Source organism: Centroberyx affinis, unplaced genomic scaffold (genome assembly GCF_046629955.1).
Source record: "Centroberyx affinis isolate AG114_WGS23_722 - 3 ecotype Tasmania unplaced genomic scaffold, CSIRO-AGI_Caff_v1 ptg000888l_1, whole genome shotgun sequence".
NCBI lineage: Eukaryota > Metazoa > Chordata > Actinopteri > Beryciformes > Berycidae > Centroberyx > Centroberyx affinis.
The window spans coordinates 410,054-426,318 of NW_027279477.1; the positions used below are offsets into that span (position 1 = coordinate 410,054).

The following is a 16,265-nucleotide window of genomic DNA, read 5'->3' on the forward strand; positions in this document are numbered from 1 at the left end:
CACACAGCATGCTAATGCGACCAATTCTCAATGAGCACTAAAACACATCTTAAAATTAGCTCATTCTAGTGTCTGTGTTCAAGCTGCCTGAGTCGGGAACAGAGGGAACAGTATCATCAGAATTCCCCCTTTGGCAATACCTGCTGATTGGGTCCTAAAAAGCAAGCAGCTTTTAACTTTTAATATTTGGCTCCCGAGTTCTGCCACGACTAGTCGCAAAAGATAGATTGTCTATCTGTTTTAGGGGACAGAAATAAATATTAGTCAGTGCAGATTAGGGTTTTTGTTCCTCACTTAAACGCACTGTGCGCGTATGAGCGCGCATGTAGGCATTCTAGTGGAGATGTTTTGCGAAACTTTAAGGATGATATACCTTGGATGTTTCCTGTTGCTCTGTGGGCTTACGCGTGTCATGGCAAGTTATCCAATCTGGTGGTAAGTTTTATTTTCATTATATCTCGGACACATTTGCGACATATTTCCATAATGTTGTGTAGTATTTCGATAGCCCATCTCTTACAGAGCACTTAATTTGTTTTCCGAGTTGTAATTTCGTTTTTGACATCAGCAGAATTATGTATTGTCCTTTACGTGCGCTGACAGTGAAATAGCGTCAGCCTGATTGTGAGAGGGGATATTTGATATGAATGTTAGTGCAGAGGATGGCTTGATGGCCAGACAAGTGAAATTCAAGGAGAAAAAACCACACGTGAGTCAATGACGCTTTTGCTTTCAAAGCCTAGAGCAGAAAACTTGCAGACACCAAAACCTGAACCTCTGTGGCTACTTATTCTCCCAAAAATCAGATTTTAAAGAGTATGGACGGTTTAAGCCCTGTTTTTATTTTTTATCCTAAAGAGCCTAACTTTTGGTTTCTATATGGTGTAATATGACTGAAACCAATCTTCATATTCAGACTGCAGCAGGTGCAAAATTTGTGTGCTTGCTTGCTTGCGTGTGTGTGTGTGTGTGTGTGTGTGTGTGTGTGTGTGTGTTTGAGTGAGGGGGGGTACCAATGGCTGACCAGTGGCACAGAACAACAACGAAATTGTTTATAAAGTTTATGCTTGGGATGAAAATCGTAATAGGCTACTCATCGATAGGAATAACGATAGCATTGCAATTGGAATCCATTAATTTCCTTGCTATTTGAAGTTTGAACATTTGAATTGACTGTGCCTCTTTCTTCACTTGGAATAAACAAAATATTAAGGCTTATAACCAAGATCATTACAAACAGCAGAATTCCTGTCATAATGATATCACAGTCCAGCAATGATTTACATTGCTTTCATATATTTCTTCGCTTTGCCCACGTTGTTCAGTATCAAACACCTGAAAATAATCACTTTTCCCATGAGGGCTAAGGACGTTGAGGAGATGCATTCATAACTTTCTTCCGTGCATTAGTTTTCATTTATCATACAACAGGAGACAACTCACTGCAGTGCATGCACTAACACATTTCTTAATTATTTGTCCAGTAATTATTCTTCACATTTACGAAATTGGCGAGTGACACTGATAGTAACTGAGTACAACTATTTTTTATTTATTTATTTCCATATTTTGTAATTTATATAAACGGGCTGTGACATCCTCTGGTAATGACAGAGGAGAACTTGTCTATGATTGAGGAATATCCATGCTTCATCAATTTATCAGTTACTCACGTCAGTCAAAACTGCCTTTATTGCATTAGATAAATGAACAAATAATATCTATTGTCAAATAAATCATTTCAGTATTTGGGATTGGTTCGAGATTGGCTGTACTCTAATCTGGTTCCCTTAATGGGTCCCCTGGTGGTAATACCGATGAGAAACTAATTACATGCTCAGCTGGAGGGAAATCCAGATCTAACAGTGGACCCTCTGGACCAGGAGATGGAAAAAAACCGACCTAAATGATAATCAGTACACTCCTAGTTCTGAGAGTTATGCAATGCGCTCACAGAGGAGTTTTCAGTTTCTGTTTGCAGCAAACTTAGTGTTCAACAGGTTGCAGTGTTAATTCAAAGTGAAAAAATATTGTTTTATGAACTGATATGAATATCAAGCTCCAAATACTGTGTGAACAATTGTGTTTGGCACTAGATCTTTATTTTTTGTTGTTGGATGCCAGTGTGGATGCCATGTTTCAGCTCTGTTGGCTCACACTTCTCAGCCACTTGCAAGCAAGGAAGGGCCTTGAATTTCAATATCACAAAGAGCTGTCTTTTCATTTCTTTCTTCTGCCGCCAAGATATCACAAATGACACAGTGGATGGCAGGTTTCCATTTTGTCACAGCAAAAACCCTGTGGCAAAATTCATCAAGTCATCAACGAACTTAGTGTGTTTATGATTTGATATTTGGTGGGAGGGTTGGAGCATTGATTCAATATGGGCAAGAGCACAGCTACAGAAGCAGAACGGTGGCAAGTAAATCTAACGGCAGCTGTGGGTTTGCTGTATCACTCCTACCAATACAAACAATCTCTGACTGTAGCAGGCAAAGCAGCAGAGATGAAGTCACTTTTGAGCTCTGCATACCTGACGTAATGCTGAACTCTGTTTTCATTTCAATAGCTAACCAAAGACCAGAGATGTACTGTTTTTTGTTTCGTGGCAACTCAGCTCAATTCAAATGATGTGGTTCCTTTTTGGATTGCCTCTCTGTTTGCAAACAACTTGCCGGCTCTCCAAGAGCTATCATACGCTCTTATGAAAAGCAGCTTGGGGTGTTTTGCTGGTGAATTCAGATGCTTTGAGTGGCCATCAGAGCTGTATCCCACTCAACTTCTGTATTACGGCAATCTCTGGGAATCGGTGCAGGACATGGATCTGCACTAAGACAGGTTCATGTCTGTCTCTTCTCGACCTGCCATGACATAGCCTGGCTGCACCCCCTCCTGCCACCCCCCCACACCCTGCACCCCCCCGCCCTCTTCCCTAGTCCACCCCACCTTAGAAGATAAATACCTGGAGGTGAAAGCTTGCCGCACATTCCTTTTCCCAAACATGCTCTCTTGATGTCAAAGTCGGCTCCAAGGCCCCGGGGCCCAGGAGTAAAGTGGTAATTCTAAGGTACCCTGCTTGGGCTTGCTGAAATATGCATTAAACCTGTGCTGGATACACTTAGATGAGAGGGGGAAAATCTATACTGAGACAAAAATTGAATGTGATATAAGTTTCGCTTAAGTATTTATTTGTAAGTGTTTTAAGTGTTTATTTTTAACATTGGACAAGGTTCGTGAGGATGTCTTTGGTACAAATGTGTGAATCCGCTGCTTTCTTGATGGCACAGTAGATTCACTTGCACTGAAAATACATTTCTTAAGAGGGCAGTTTGAAGTGAGGTAGTGGATTCCTCTTTAAGAGTGAGAAAGACTCATTCATGTTGCACCAATCAAAACTTGGATGCAATGAGAACAGGAATAGTCAGTAGATGCATAAAATTCTGGTATGTTCAGGTATGTTTACAGATTTCTTATAGCTGGTATCCAACAACACTGTTCCTCATGCAATCGGTCTTCAAAAAAGTCATAAATCATCCCTGGTGAAACATGCCCTGCCTCCTCTCTTAGGCCATTTCCTAACACAGGAAGAGGTGGCGTGGATTACTCAGCCCCACTGAGACAGACACAGAGACACGCATGAGAAGAACAATCCAGGCACACTGACTCATCATGGTTTGGTCTGATATGGTTAATAAGGATCTGAAATTATTTTAACTTGTTAACCTGGAGAGAACTGCACAGAAACAGGTGAAACAGTGACGAGTGCTGATACTGAATATAGGGTCATACTAAGATGAGCATGTATGGATTGATTGGTAGTGACAATAATGTTGCATTGTTGCACCTGTTGACCTCATTCAACTCTGTTCAAACCTCCAGTGATCCTAGCAGAACATATGAACAAATCCAGGATTTTTGGCATGTAGGTCCTATGTCACTCCTGCTTCAGTAAGAGCTAATACTTCAAACCTTTGCTCTGCATCATTTTCTATTATTGGGATATAGGGATATTTTGTGTTGATTCATCAGTGCAAAACCCTCTGGCATATTCAAAGCATTTGACTCAGAAAAATAAAAATAAAAACCATGGATTTGATGAAAATGTCATGAAAGTTCCTCATTGTGGTTCTGAAAGGAAGAAGAGGAGGCTCAAGACTAGATTGACATAGGACTAGTATGTAAAAAATGCTGTCCCGCGGCACTGTTTCCACTTCCCCTCCTCCCCAGAATATCTGATCAACTCACACTTGTATTGATGAAGCTGTGATGGTTTCTCCTACATGGCTTTTCTTTGCATTTCGGCTCTGTATGTTATGTGTATTGGGGCAAATGTCTGCACTGGTTTGTGATGTGGACTCAGGTTTCTGTTGTGAATGATCTGCCTGATGCCTCAGGCTTTGGACTGACAAGGGCCAAAGAGAGGTCACTTTGTAATAGGAGTGCCCATGTTTACTGATGTTGCAGACAAAATGCAGACGAATGTGATTTCCTCTAGAGTCACTTTCAACTTGCCATTGCTCGCTTACAGGATGTCTCATTTATGATTAACTAGAGCGGTCTAGTCTGTGAAAGTTAGGTGAGCAAGTCTGTTAAAATCAGTGTGACACATAACTCTGCCATTTGCTTGGGGAAATACTCAGGAAAGCACTAAATGGGTTCACTTACCAGGTCAACCGATGGCTTACAGACACCTTGACAGCAGATGGACTTCATTAAAATACAATCTTCAAAATGATTTTTTTTTAAGTGAAGCTATGTTGGCTTTTAAATTGCAATACATAAGTGAGATATTCAAGGTCAACGTGTTTTGCAGAGTTGAACAGGAACAGTCAGCCAAGGGTCACCTGGCTCTGGATGTCTTTTTGGACTGTGAGTTTAAAAAGAAAACAGCCTCAGGTCAGTGTCGGGGGTTTTGGTAATCTTGTTGTGATCAGTGATTAGTCCTTGAGCAGCGGCGAACAGGTCAACAGATAGTGAGCTAACTGAGCAGCACAAGCCTCCTCACACCTGCTTTGGCTTTGCCTTTGTGCAAAAGCTACAGCAACTGTTCTCATGCCCCTATCACTCACAGGAGGATCATCAGATTACTGTCGTCAGTGCTTGGTCTTTCATAGACAGTTGATGTGAAATCAAGACTTGTCTGGATTGCCAACAAACTACTTTGTAGCTACTCTGCAGGGACTTTGCCAATGATAATAGGAACTCTGCTATTAAATAATTTGGCTGTCCCCTGATACTATCGAGTTGTCAAAATATTGATATTGGTAACATTTCTTTAAGTGGCAAACGGTTCAGGTCAATGGTTCAAGCATTTACTGAAAAAAAGAATTTGTTGCTAAAACTTGGTACTCATTTATGTTAGGTCTAATAATGCTGACACAACGTTTTGATAGTTTCTCTAATAAAGACCATAGCATCCAAAGCAAAGCCAACCCATGTACCCCCTTCCCACTGCAATAAATCTTTGCGTGATGTGGAAGCCCAAATGCACTGCCGGCAGGCAGACTAATGGTCCTTGGATTATACATTTACAATTACAGCACTGCAAAAGTGTTCATAAAATTGCATTAAATTACATAACATGCAATGATATAATAGATGTTCCATATACTATAGTTACAAGTTATAAACAGCCCTAATTGAGAGGATAGAGAAAATAGATAGATGAGATAGATAGAGAGGGGGAGAGAGAGAGAGAGAGAGAGAGAGAGAGAGAGAGAGAGAGAGAGAGAGAGAGAGAGAGAGAGAGAGATGTAATCAGTGAACCACCAAGTTTGCACTTGTTGTATCCCAGAATACCTTCCTCAAAGGAGAAGGGGGATGGGTTCAGAGTTACACTTAATACACTCTCTGAAGTTTCAATGTAGGGTTTGCACTCTTATTACCCTAAGCTGAGGGCCTGTTAAGTGTGTGGACAGTTAATAACAAGGTGTAGTTTTCCAAGTTGTCAACTTAAGGTCTATGAAGTCCTCTAGGTGCGTTGTGGACTTTCATCTTAGTCTGTAACCCTGCCTGCTCCTGTGGTAGTAGGACTGCAATTTCAATACACACAAAGGCCAGGTGTCTACAGAAAGGGTAGTTGAAGGGATAAAGGAGAGATGCCTAATGGTACCATCTGATATAACAAATAAACACGCACTCAAACATACACAGACACAAAATTATACTGTATCTCGGGGAGAAAATCATTCTCCCGCTTGATATTAAATCAATAAATAGACTCTGATACAGACAGACAGACAGGGATAAACATACACTTTCAGAGATGCAATTTTAATACAGTACACACTGACACTGTGACTTCCCCCATCCTTGTAGGTCACTAGCAGTGGGCCACCAGTACTCATCGTTGGGCACCCAGCCTATCCTGTGTGGCAGTATCCCAGGTCTGGTGCCCAAACAGCTGCGCTTCTGTCGGAACTACGTGGAAATCATGCCCAGTGTGGCAGAAGGGGTGAAGATCGGCATCCAGGAGTGCCAGCACCAGTTCAGAGGCCGGCGCTGGAACTGCACCACAATCAATGACAATCTGGCCATTTTTGGACCAGTGTTAGATAAAGGTAATGTTACAAAGCAAACACGTTTCTTATGTGATTTATAACGTAGACAGATTTACAGATTTGCTGTATTTTTAACAGTAACACAAGTCCCTAACTTTGCAATCACTTTCTCCTTGCTGCTAATAACTTGAGTACTTGAAATCAGTCAGATTTTTTTCCCATGCCTGCTCTTAACTTGAAAGATGACTAGTGTACTATATAATAATTTACTTGGTTATGGCTGGCATGCTGCATGTGTCACTATCACCAAAGAATCTGAGAACTGGCGTTGCTGCTGCTGTTGAATATCTTGAAAAATAGTTAAGACATCTGAAAAAACACCAGAACTGAAAAAGTTCTGTGGTGCTGAATTCTCCATTCCATGAAAAAAAAAATGTACTCTCTATGACTTATTGTTGGATTAGAAATGCTGCACTCCCTGGGTGCATCATTCATTATAATCCTTGTTCAAATAGACTTCAGAGACTGAATAAGCTATGAGCAGCCTGTATGCATGAAATAATGTACACAATTAGGTGAGTGAGTTCTGTCTTGTTGGAGTTTTCTTTAGAAGGGAATCCCCTTCGATTGTTCCTCTGTATGTTGAACTCCTCTGAAGTCCCTTACACAAGACTTTTAACTGAATGATGGACTTTTCCAAAATAGATATTTCCCCTTAGATTCTATGCTGATTGTACTAAGGCTTACAGACGTATGTCAATTCTAGTCTAATCATGAGCTCAGGCTGTAGAAATCCCCCCTATACATTTAACAATAAAAAAAAAAAACAATTCACAAAGCCTAAACAATACACATTCAAAAGTGGTTTGGAAAGGCGCACATTAACTACAAGCTACAATGGAACTTCCCATTCTATTTTTTACTTAAATTAATATATTTCCACTGTATTTTCAGTCTACATCATTAAGCCAGATGCCTATTCAGGTTAAAATGGAAACAATCTGAGCACTGTCGTTTTAAGTGTTATTTCTAAAATACAGTGAGATACTAGAATGAATCTCGATGCATCCAGTGATTTAACTTTAAATTTAACTTCACTCATACAGCATGCCAGGATACTTTTTTTGGTGTTTTCTTTTCTTCCTCTCTGTTGCTGCTTGGTGATTCTGAGTCGCCAATCACAAAACTGAGAATGAGCACAGAAGTTAGGGGTGGGGGTGGGGGGTCTGAACCTGTCACCTAGTTTGGAGAAGATTGATGCTTACCATGGGGGAGAGAGGAGGTTAGTTAGGGCAATTGCTTTTAATAAACTCTTGAGCCAGTTGTTACATTGATAGAGGGGGCTTGAGCTCAAGTAGGTGGGTAACGATAGGGGTTCACAATCCAAGTCCTATTGTGGTGCAAAATGCCATCACATCTCTCCCATTGCCTCCCCTCTCTGGCCTAAATTGCAGGGGCACTGACTGGAAAGAGGAGGCAGCTACTGGGCTTTAGTAAATCATTTTGATTGGATTAAGGTCACTGAGGCCCTTAATAATGTGAGAGGTCAAAGTGGCTGGATTAAGTGCCTTTGTCAGAGGCCAAGGAGAGTGACTCTGGGGCTCACAGGCCTTTGATAGGGCTTAGTAGGAGAGGGCTTCCATTTCATTGGATTTGATTGATGCTTGTGTTTGTCTGTGCAACAGGGCCATTGTCCTCACTGGTGTCTGTTTGTCTGCCGTGCAGACTGTTGTGTGTTGGTTTCCTCCTGCCTTTTTTTGGGGAGAGACTGAAAGGAACAGTAGGCCTTAGAAGCAATAGGCTCCGGAGGCTTAGCACCTATCAGTTAGCCCATTACTGCCCATGTCCTCCTCATCTTTACCAAGGAGGTTAGGGGCTTGTTTTACAGACATGGATTAAGCCTAGACATAGAAGAATGACAGACATGGATATTTATGGAGAGAGGGCAGTTTTGTGAATTGAGATAGTAGGCAACACCTGACAGAATGGAAGACTGAATGGAAAACATGTTTACAGGTTCTGCCTGTGGAAATGCTAATGCTCTTCTACCCTGTCTCCTCTCATACTAACACAAATACACAAACATGGTCATGCCTAATCACACACACTCATTGAAATGGCCACACACAAACATGCATCCATGCATGAGCACACTGTCATGCACAGACACTGCTAAAGAGATAAAAGAGTTAAATAACTCCTTCCTACAAAATGGACCTTCTTTCTCTTGCGCGTGTGCTCTCTCCCCTCACACATGGTCTGCCTCTCTCTCTGTCTCTCTCTCTCTCTCTCTCCACACCCCAAATCACAAGCCCTACCCCTAGGCTATGTCTGCGTCAGCACTCATTAATTTACATTAACCAAAGTGTCAAAACATGCACCGCTGGAATCTGCGTGTGATGAAAGGCAATAGAAGGCTGTGCAGGTGTTCTTAGTCCACAGAGCCGATCCCAGAGCGGTTTCGGCACACTCGGTATTTACAGAAGATCTACCTATATGGTCATAATCAAGCAACAGTTTATGAGTCATATGATAGCATTAGTGTGGGCAGCATTTTTACAGAAAGTGGACAGTCACAATTACACAGGTGGCGCCAACCATACAGGTATGGACATGAACAGTTAGTCACTATTCTACTTGAAACCATTAAAAATGAAATGAGGTTTATCTAGGTAAATCCTATTACGTAATATGCAAAGCGTGTAGAAGTAATTGCAAGTTTCATACTATAATCAGTTGTTGTAGCTAACCTTCATTATGTCATAGATTCACACAGAAATAGTCAGCACATCTGAACTGGCCAAATTCAGTGTATTAGGAAATCCACCTTATAAGCTAAACTAAACCATTCAAACGGAGCCCCATCTAAACCAACCGGGAAAAGGTCAGGGGATGCGGGTTACGACCCATGACCTGAGGATGAGAAAGTGTAACAATTTAGGATGTGCTAAGAGGTCTCTGCTTTTCATAAGATGCATGTCTCTCCATGCTGGGGGAGGGAGGTTAGCACACCGGTATATCATTAACTCTGGGCAAGAAAGAAAGAAGGGGTGTGGTAAATGGAGTTGATGGGGGGACCTTAGCCCCACTCCCTGCTGGGCACTGCTCGGAGCACAATATCTTCGCAACCATGAGATTAAGCAGGAGAAAAAGTGCTTTTCCCCATTCACACGCCCTTTAGATTGTTTTATTAAACCATTTGAATAGGGATTTCCCCGTCTGCCGACAAGCGGGGTCCAGCCAACGCATAGTTCTCTGTTGCTATGACTTAACTTGGTCCCCACTAATCACTGGCCAGGGCAAATTTCATATAAAATATCTGGGGCCATTGTGGGGCTAACACAGCGTGACAGTGGCAGCACAATAGGGGATTCAGCCCCCCAGCAGGTTGTAGGGACCACTTGCCCTGCCAGGGTCTGGCAAAGTTTGGTGGAGGAGCATTGTCGGAAGAAAGTGTCTTGAAATACCATAAATGGGTCTTAAAACCAAGGAAAGCAGTGCAACTCGCGTGTTTGCAGGGGGATTGAAGGTAAATCCAACTACAGGTGTATCAGCACTAATTTTTCTTAAAACACCACATAATACATTATATGAAACACCAAGCTTGATAAATACAAATTTAGATTTTTACAAGCAGCTTAATAAACACAGTTTAGCTTTTTGTTAAATTGAATAACATCAAAACAGAATCAGAATCAGAATCAGAATTCTTTATTATGCCAAGTATGTTTGCACGTACAAGGAAAGTGACTTGGTGTGGTTGGTGCATAAGGTACATAGACACGATAAGCAAAGAAGTTTACAATACAAGTTTACAATGCAAGCAATATAAATATAGCAAAAAATATAGCATAAAAAAACTAGGGCAAAGATGATCTAAATAATATGATATAAAAATCAGGGCTTTATTATAATTGGAACTTGGATTGTCTTTTTGAGAAGTGTAAATGGCTCTACTACATACGGCTCGGCACAAGGTTCACTGTGTGGTGGTGTGGTGATTGTGGAGACTACTATTTTCCTCATAACCATCTGTGTACTGCGCTTGCATGGGTTAAAATAGAATAAAAAAATCAAATGAACTGCATAAACGTAATGCATTAAAGTAATAGCTTGTGACTTAGTGGTGAGAGTTCGTGCTCTGTAATTAAGAGTTTGAGAGCTTAATGGTCAGTGGCATCATCGCTTGGCACTTCATAGACTAGTGCCTTGTCTGGGATTGTATATAAGATAAAGTATAATGTCTCAAATCCCTCAATTTATTGGGACCCTAGACCTAGTTGCGTTTCAAAGCTCTTTTTGAGTGCCTCATTTAACCTTTTATATGTACCAAAATCACTCTTTGCAGTCTGTAAACATTAACAGTGTGATAGATTCAAATCCTTCAGTTGGTGTAGCTCAGTTACCACTAGTCTTTGGGTATCAAGACACTTCTATTTAACAGTGTGGGGCTGTCACAAGCAATCTTTCAACTTAGACACCTACCGAATAGTATTTTTTTCCAGGTAAGACCCTCTATTCACCCCAAGGTGCCAGGACATATTTCCTTCCTTTTCTCATTTTGCCCCCAGATAATCCTATTTTTCTCTCTTATTCTCATCCCTCTGCCCCCTTTTGCTCTGCAGCATCATTGTCAGTCAACCGTAAGGTCACAATTTCCAAAGGCATACCACAGGGTTCCATTTTAGGTCCACTTCTCTTCACGCTTTATAGTTGTAGTTCTGTGAAGCATTTTAATTCCATTTCAACGCTGATGATACAGTCTTGTATTTCACAGCAGCCTCTAAATCCTTGGCATTCCAATTCCAATCTCTAGACTGACTTCCCACCTTACATACACCATTTTAGCTTACATCTTTATTACCCTCCAAACTGTAACTACCTGATTGTATCGCAAACATGGCTAGTGCTAGAAGTGCTAAATAAGAATAAATGAATAAAGGGATTGACCCGCACGATATTGACTTCCTGATAATAAATGGGTGACTATGTGGTTCTAAACTGACGCAGTAGACAACCCCCCTTAGCTGTTCTTAGGTCTTTGGAAATTTTAAAGTGACTAAAGTGAATAAAAAAACAAACGGAGAAAAACAAAAAAAAACAACGGAGCGCAGAGTTTCAGATATACTGAGGACGTTGGTATCCCTGTGCACATAGTACTGCGTGTGTGGTGGAGGATGCCAGTAGACCTTTCTCTTGCATCATTGTTTCTAATGCCCTTTAGTCCTCAAACTGGTTGGAACCTGCTGTAAGGGAGGAGCTCATACTCCCTCTAGCTTTATATTCCTCCCTTCTTTCTTTTCTCTCTGTCTCTCAATCTTTCTTGCTCTTTACACACACACATACAAACACGCAAGCACGCACACACACACAGACACACACACACACACACCTACACACACACACACACACACATACACACACATAAGCACGAGCACACTTTTGCTGTCATTCCCAAATTTCACTATTTATCCTTTACCCTCTCTACTTAACTCTCTGCTGCCTTGCATGCTAATTGTCTCATATATGACCTCCTTTTATGTTTACCCCTGGTCTTTCCACTCTCTCGCTCTATCTTTCTCCCTCTGTCTCTGTCTTTTCTTGTGGTTGTGCAAGACCATACAAGTACATATGTTCAAGGCAACCTCCCTGTCATAATGAATCCTGTTAAAGCGGGGAATGCTGAAGCATGGAATGTCTACAATAGCTCCCCTTGTATCAAATTGAAGTGTATCACAATGTGTTTGGGATTGCGTATCTGGACACTCCACAGACCCATCTCCCTGTTGTGTCTCCGACTTGTCCCTTCAGAGTGAGGCCATTTCCTAACCTTTCAAAAGCTTAATTGAGTCTCTTAATTATAGGCCTGTCAGGCCTGTCTCTTCCTCTCATCTCTCTGGAAGTTCCTGATCCCTCTGAGTCATCAGTCAGCTATGTCAGACAGAGACAGGGGCCTTGCTGGCCTTATTCAGAGACAGGAGGATTGATGTCTGGGCAGGATGAACCCACACACCGGTACACCTTGGTCTCCAAGAACTAGACACATCTCCTAGTCAGCACTAATATTGGAGTCTATCTACAGTTAACCACTTGACCATTCTGTTTGTATAATTCTTGTTGGCTTGAGTTGAGAAAGATTTGCCTATGCGATTATACAAGATGGAACAGAAGCAAGTATCAATAAGCAGGTGGTGACCTACATTCCAACGACTTGTACAGATACATCTATGGATATACTCCATCTTAGTTATGGCCAATATATGACTCAACTTTTCTTCAAATCTAATATGGAAAATAATCACTAGCATCAGGAAAAGGATTACTCATATGACAGTTCATGATTATTTCATTCTGCAGTGGTGTTTTTTGCAGGAAGTTGCCTCCCAGTATTTTTCCATGCTGTATATCTTATGCTTATGTACTTATTTTTCCAGCTACACGAGAATCGGCATTTGTTCATGCTATTGCCTCGGCGGGAGTGGCATTCGCTGTGACCCGTGCTTGTGCCGAGGGTTCAGCCACCATCTGTGGATGCGACACACGCCACAAGGGCCCCCCTGGTGAGGGATGGAAGTGGGGCGGCTGCAGTGAGGACGTGGAGTTTGGCAGCATGGTGTCCCGAGAGTTTGCCGATGCAAGGGAGAATCGTCCTGACGCACGCTCAGCCATGAACCGCCACAACAATGAAGCGGGGAGAACGGTTAGTTGTTATGCTTTTTTTCTGAAGACTCTTTTAGCTGATTGCTAGCTGTTGCTCTAGCAGTAGCAGTTACCTGATAATGATGTTTGATTAACACATTGGCTTCTTTCACTCATCACTGTGTTTCTGTCTTATTCTTAGTCCCTCAATGACAACATGTTCCTGAAGTGTAAGTGCCATGGACTCTCGGGCAGCTGTGAGGTCAAGACCTGCTGGTGGTCTCAGCCTGACTTCCGGGTTATCGGTGACTACATGAAGGATAAGTACGACAGCGCATCGGAGATGGTGGTGGAGAAACACAAGGAGTCCCGTGGATGGGTGGAGACCCTGAGACCCAAGTACAACTACTTCAAACCCCCCACAGAACGTGACCTGGTTTATTACGAGACCTCGCCCAATTTCTGTGACCCCAACCCCGAGACCGGCTCCTTCGGCACCCGCGACCGAACCTGCAACCTGACATCCCACGGCATAGACGGCTGTGACCTTCTCTGCTGCGGCAGGGGCCACAACACCCGGACTGAGAAGAGAAAGGAGAAGTGCCACTGTATTTTCCACTGGTGCTGCTACGTCAGCTGTCAGGAGTGTGTGAGAGTCTACGATGTGCACACCTGCAAATAGGGCTCTCTGGCTCTCCTCTTGTCTCACCAAAACTTCAAGACTTCAGTAGGCAGAAGAACAAATACAAGAACGTACCTAGATGACCTGAGAGACTCTAAACCTGACTGACCTGTCTGTGGATTCAGCCAATGGCAGGCAAGATGGCCTTGTGTTTCGTGCTGTGATGCTGAAAAGAGCCAGTCTCTGCCTTAATTTACTGAAACATTTGAGCAGATGTTCATATTAGGAAGCATCATCCATATGAACTGTGCAGTGCTGAGTGATGATGATGACAACGACGACAACAATGTTGCTGTCTACGACGACGACGACGATGGATGAAGAGTGGGATGGGGTTGCCGAGTCGGGACTTGCAGGGACAGAAATGGGTTTCAAGTCCTGACGTAGGAAAGGAGAACTGTCAGCTAATTGTGTCCAATTGACAAGCACCATATTGGTGAATTTCTCTGTGTGTTCCAAGTAGTTAATTTTGTTGAGAATAGCACAGCACTGTCAATGCTTTCATACAATTAATTCAGTGATCAGTTATTCCATAACAAATTTGTTTTGCCAAGAAAAAAATGACAACATTTATGAGCAATTTCTATTTTTCATACACTCAACAGCATGCATTCTCCTCCTCAACATTATTAGTATGTATGTTTATATCTGGTAACTAACATTATCATTGTGTGAATGAGTATTTGTTTTAGAGTGTTAATTTGTTACAGATGTTTGGGTAAGAATGCACTTGCACCTGAGAGAATGTAGTTGTTACACTGTAATGCGTTTACGTATTCTCAAACTCTTAAGCTAGCAAGTTAATGTCTGCTTTAAATAACTAATTTTAACTGAGAGAAGACATGAGCCACATCAACTGAATATTGGCAAAATAAGAATATACACAGCCTGCACATTTCCTCCTGCAATGCTGGTGTATCATTAAACTCCTGAAAGAAAACTGGAAGCTTTTTGTAAAGAGTAACAATGGTTTGAACAGCATAGAGAGTTATGACCAAAGACAAAAAACTCTCCACTAAGTCTAAGGTGGTCAGAGAGCTGTAAATGAATTTGAAAGGTCAGCACTTGTGTCTTGTTGAGGAATATGAAGCATGTTCTCCTTGGTATTATCAGTATTAGCAACGTCTCATACGACTGGGTGTGGAAAAAAACTATGTTATTTATAAAAGGGACATTCCCACTATATTTTTTTGTTTCATTCATACCCATATAATATTCTTTTATTTTGATATTTGATCAAACAGAAGTAAATTTTGTACTCCCCAGAAAAGAAAATCACAAATGACAAACAAACCGCAGACTAAGCTGTATCATAAGCTGTGCAAAGTGGAGTATATTTTGCAGTTGCTGTAAAATAATGACCAAAACCTGTGCATGTGATGATTCTCAGCTGTGGCTTCTTGTTCCCCTGACTAAACAACAAGCAGCATCACTGAAACTATCAATACTTCCCCTATTTTAATGCTGCTAAGTAAAGATAATATGTGTATGTTTAGGTTCTTTATATATATGTCTTTGTCTATCTATGTTGTATGTATACGTTTGCATGTATTGATTCTTTCTATGAAAGAAACCTATTAGACATAGTTTGGAAAAAATGTGAAGTTTTTACTAATTCTTGCATACAGTAATTCCCAATTTAACCAAATAGACCAAAATAGAGTTTGATATATTATTTTAGTTGCAAACTGGTTCCCTATGGTTTTGCAGTCATAGAGATCATTTGAGATGAAATACAGCACAGTATTTATTTATTTGGAAAATTAAAAACTACTGAATGCTGAGACAAGAAGTCATAACAAGCAACACTGACACACATGTTTGTGAAAAGCTGTCCGTACATTTCATTTCTAGTCTTCACTATGGAGGAACGTGTAAAGTAGCTGATGAATTAATGTTTACAGCCAATGTGATGCTACGTCTCAGGCATGTATAGTTCTCAGATCTTAATCTAAATGGCCCTCCAATGTGCTATGTTTCATCATGACTGTAATTATTAATGAAAGGCCATCACCAGTTTCACATTTTAAGACGTCTTTAATAAACGCAGCAACCATTATCAGTAAGATTTGTTATCTTGCATTTATCATGGTACACTCTATATGGTTCTGTGTTTGATTGCTTGTGTAGACAATTTGCTTATGTTCTAATTTTTTTGTTAAGTCTGTAAATCCAAAGTTTTGTACAAACTAGTTTTGAGTTTTTATGGATTTCTAAAATTGGATGTTTTTTATAATTATTTATTTTACCCTATGTACATATTAGTAAGTAAAAGTATATATTTGCAGATGAAATCCATTTTTCAAAACAGTGTTGTGACTTGTAACACTGTGGCCTTTTTACCTCATGTCTGTTTTTTCACTGACTGCACACAGGTATTGTTTGTCCTACTGCCTGTAGTAGATTTCTAGATGTTAACTCTGTAACACCAAAATAAAACAACA

The 16,265-nt window shown here is 41.1% G+C and overlaps 1 protein-coding gene across 1 annotated transcript; it reads left to right on the forward strand.

The window, feature by feature from the left end:
* Nucleotides 1–219: 219 nt before the first annotated feature.
* Nucleotides 220–13,821, forward strand: wnt3a (wingless-type MMTV integration site family, member 3A). Its single transcript, XM_071521407.1, has 4 exons — nucleotides 220–435; nucleotides 6,319–6,560; nucleotides 12,935–13,200; nucleotides 13,342–13,821. The coding sequence occupies exons 1-4, from the start codon at nucleotides 314–316 to the stop codon at nucleotides 13,819–13,821; spliced, it is 1,110 nt and encodes a 369-aa protein (XP_071377508.1). The 5' UTR covers nucleotides 220–313.
* The last annotated feature ends 2,444 nt before the right edge of the window (nucleotides 13,822–16,265 follow it).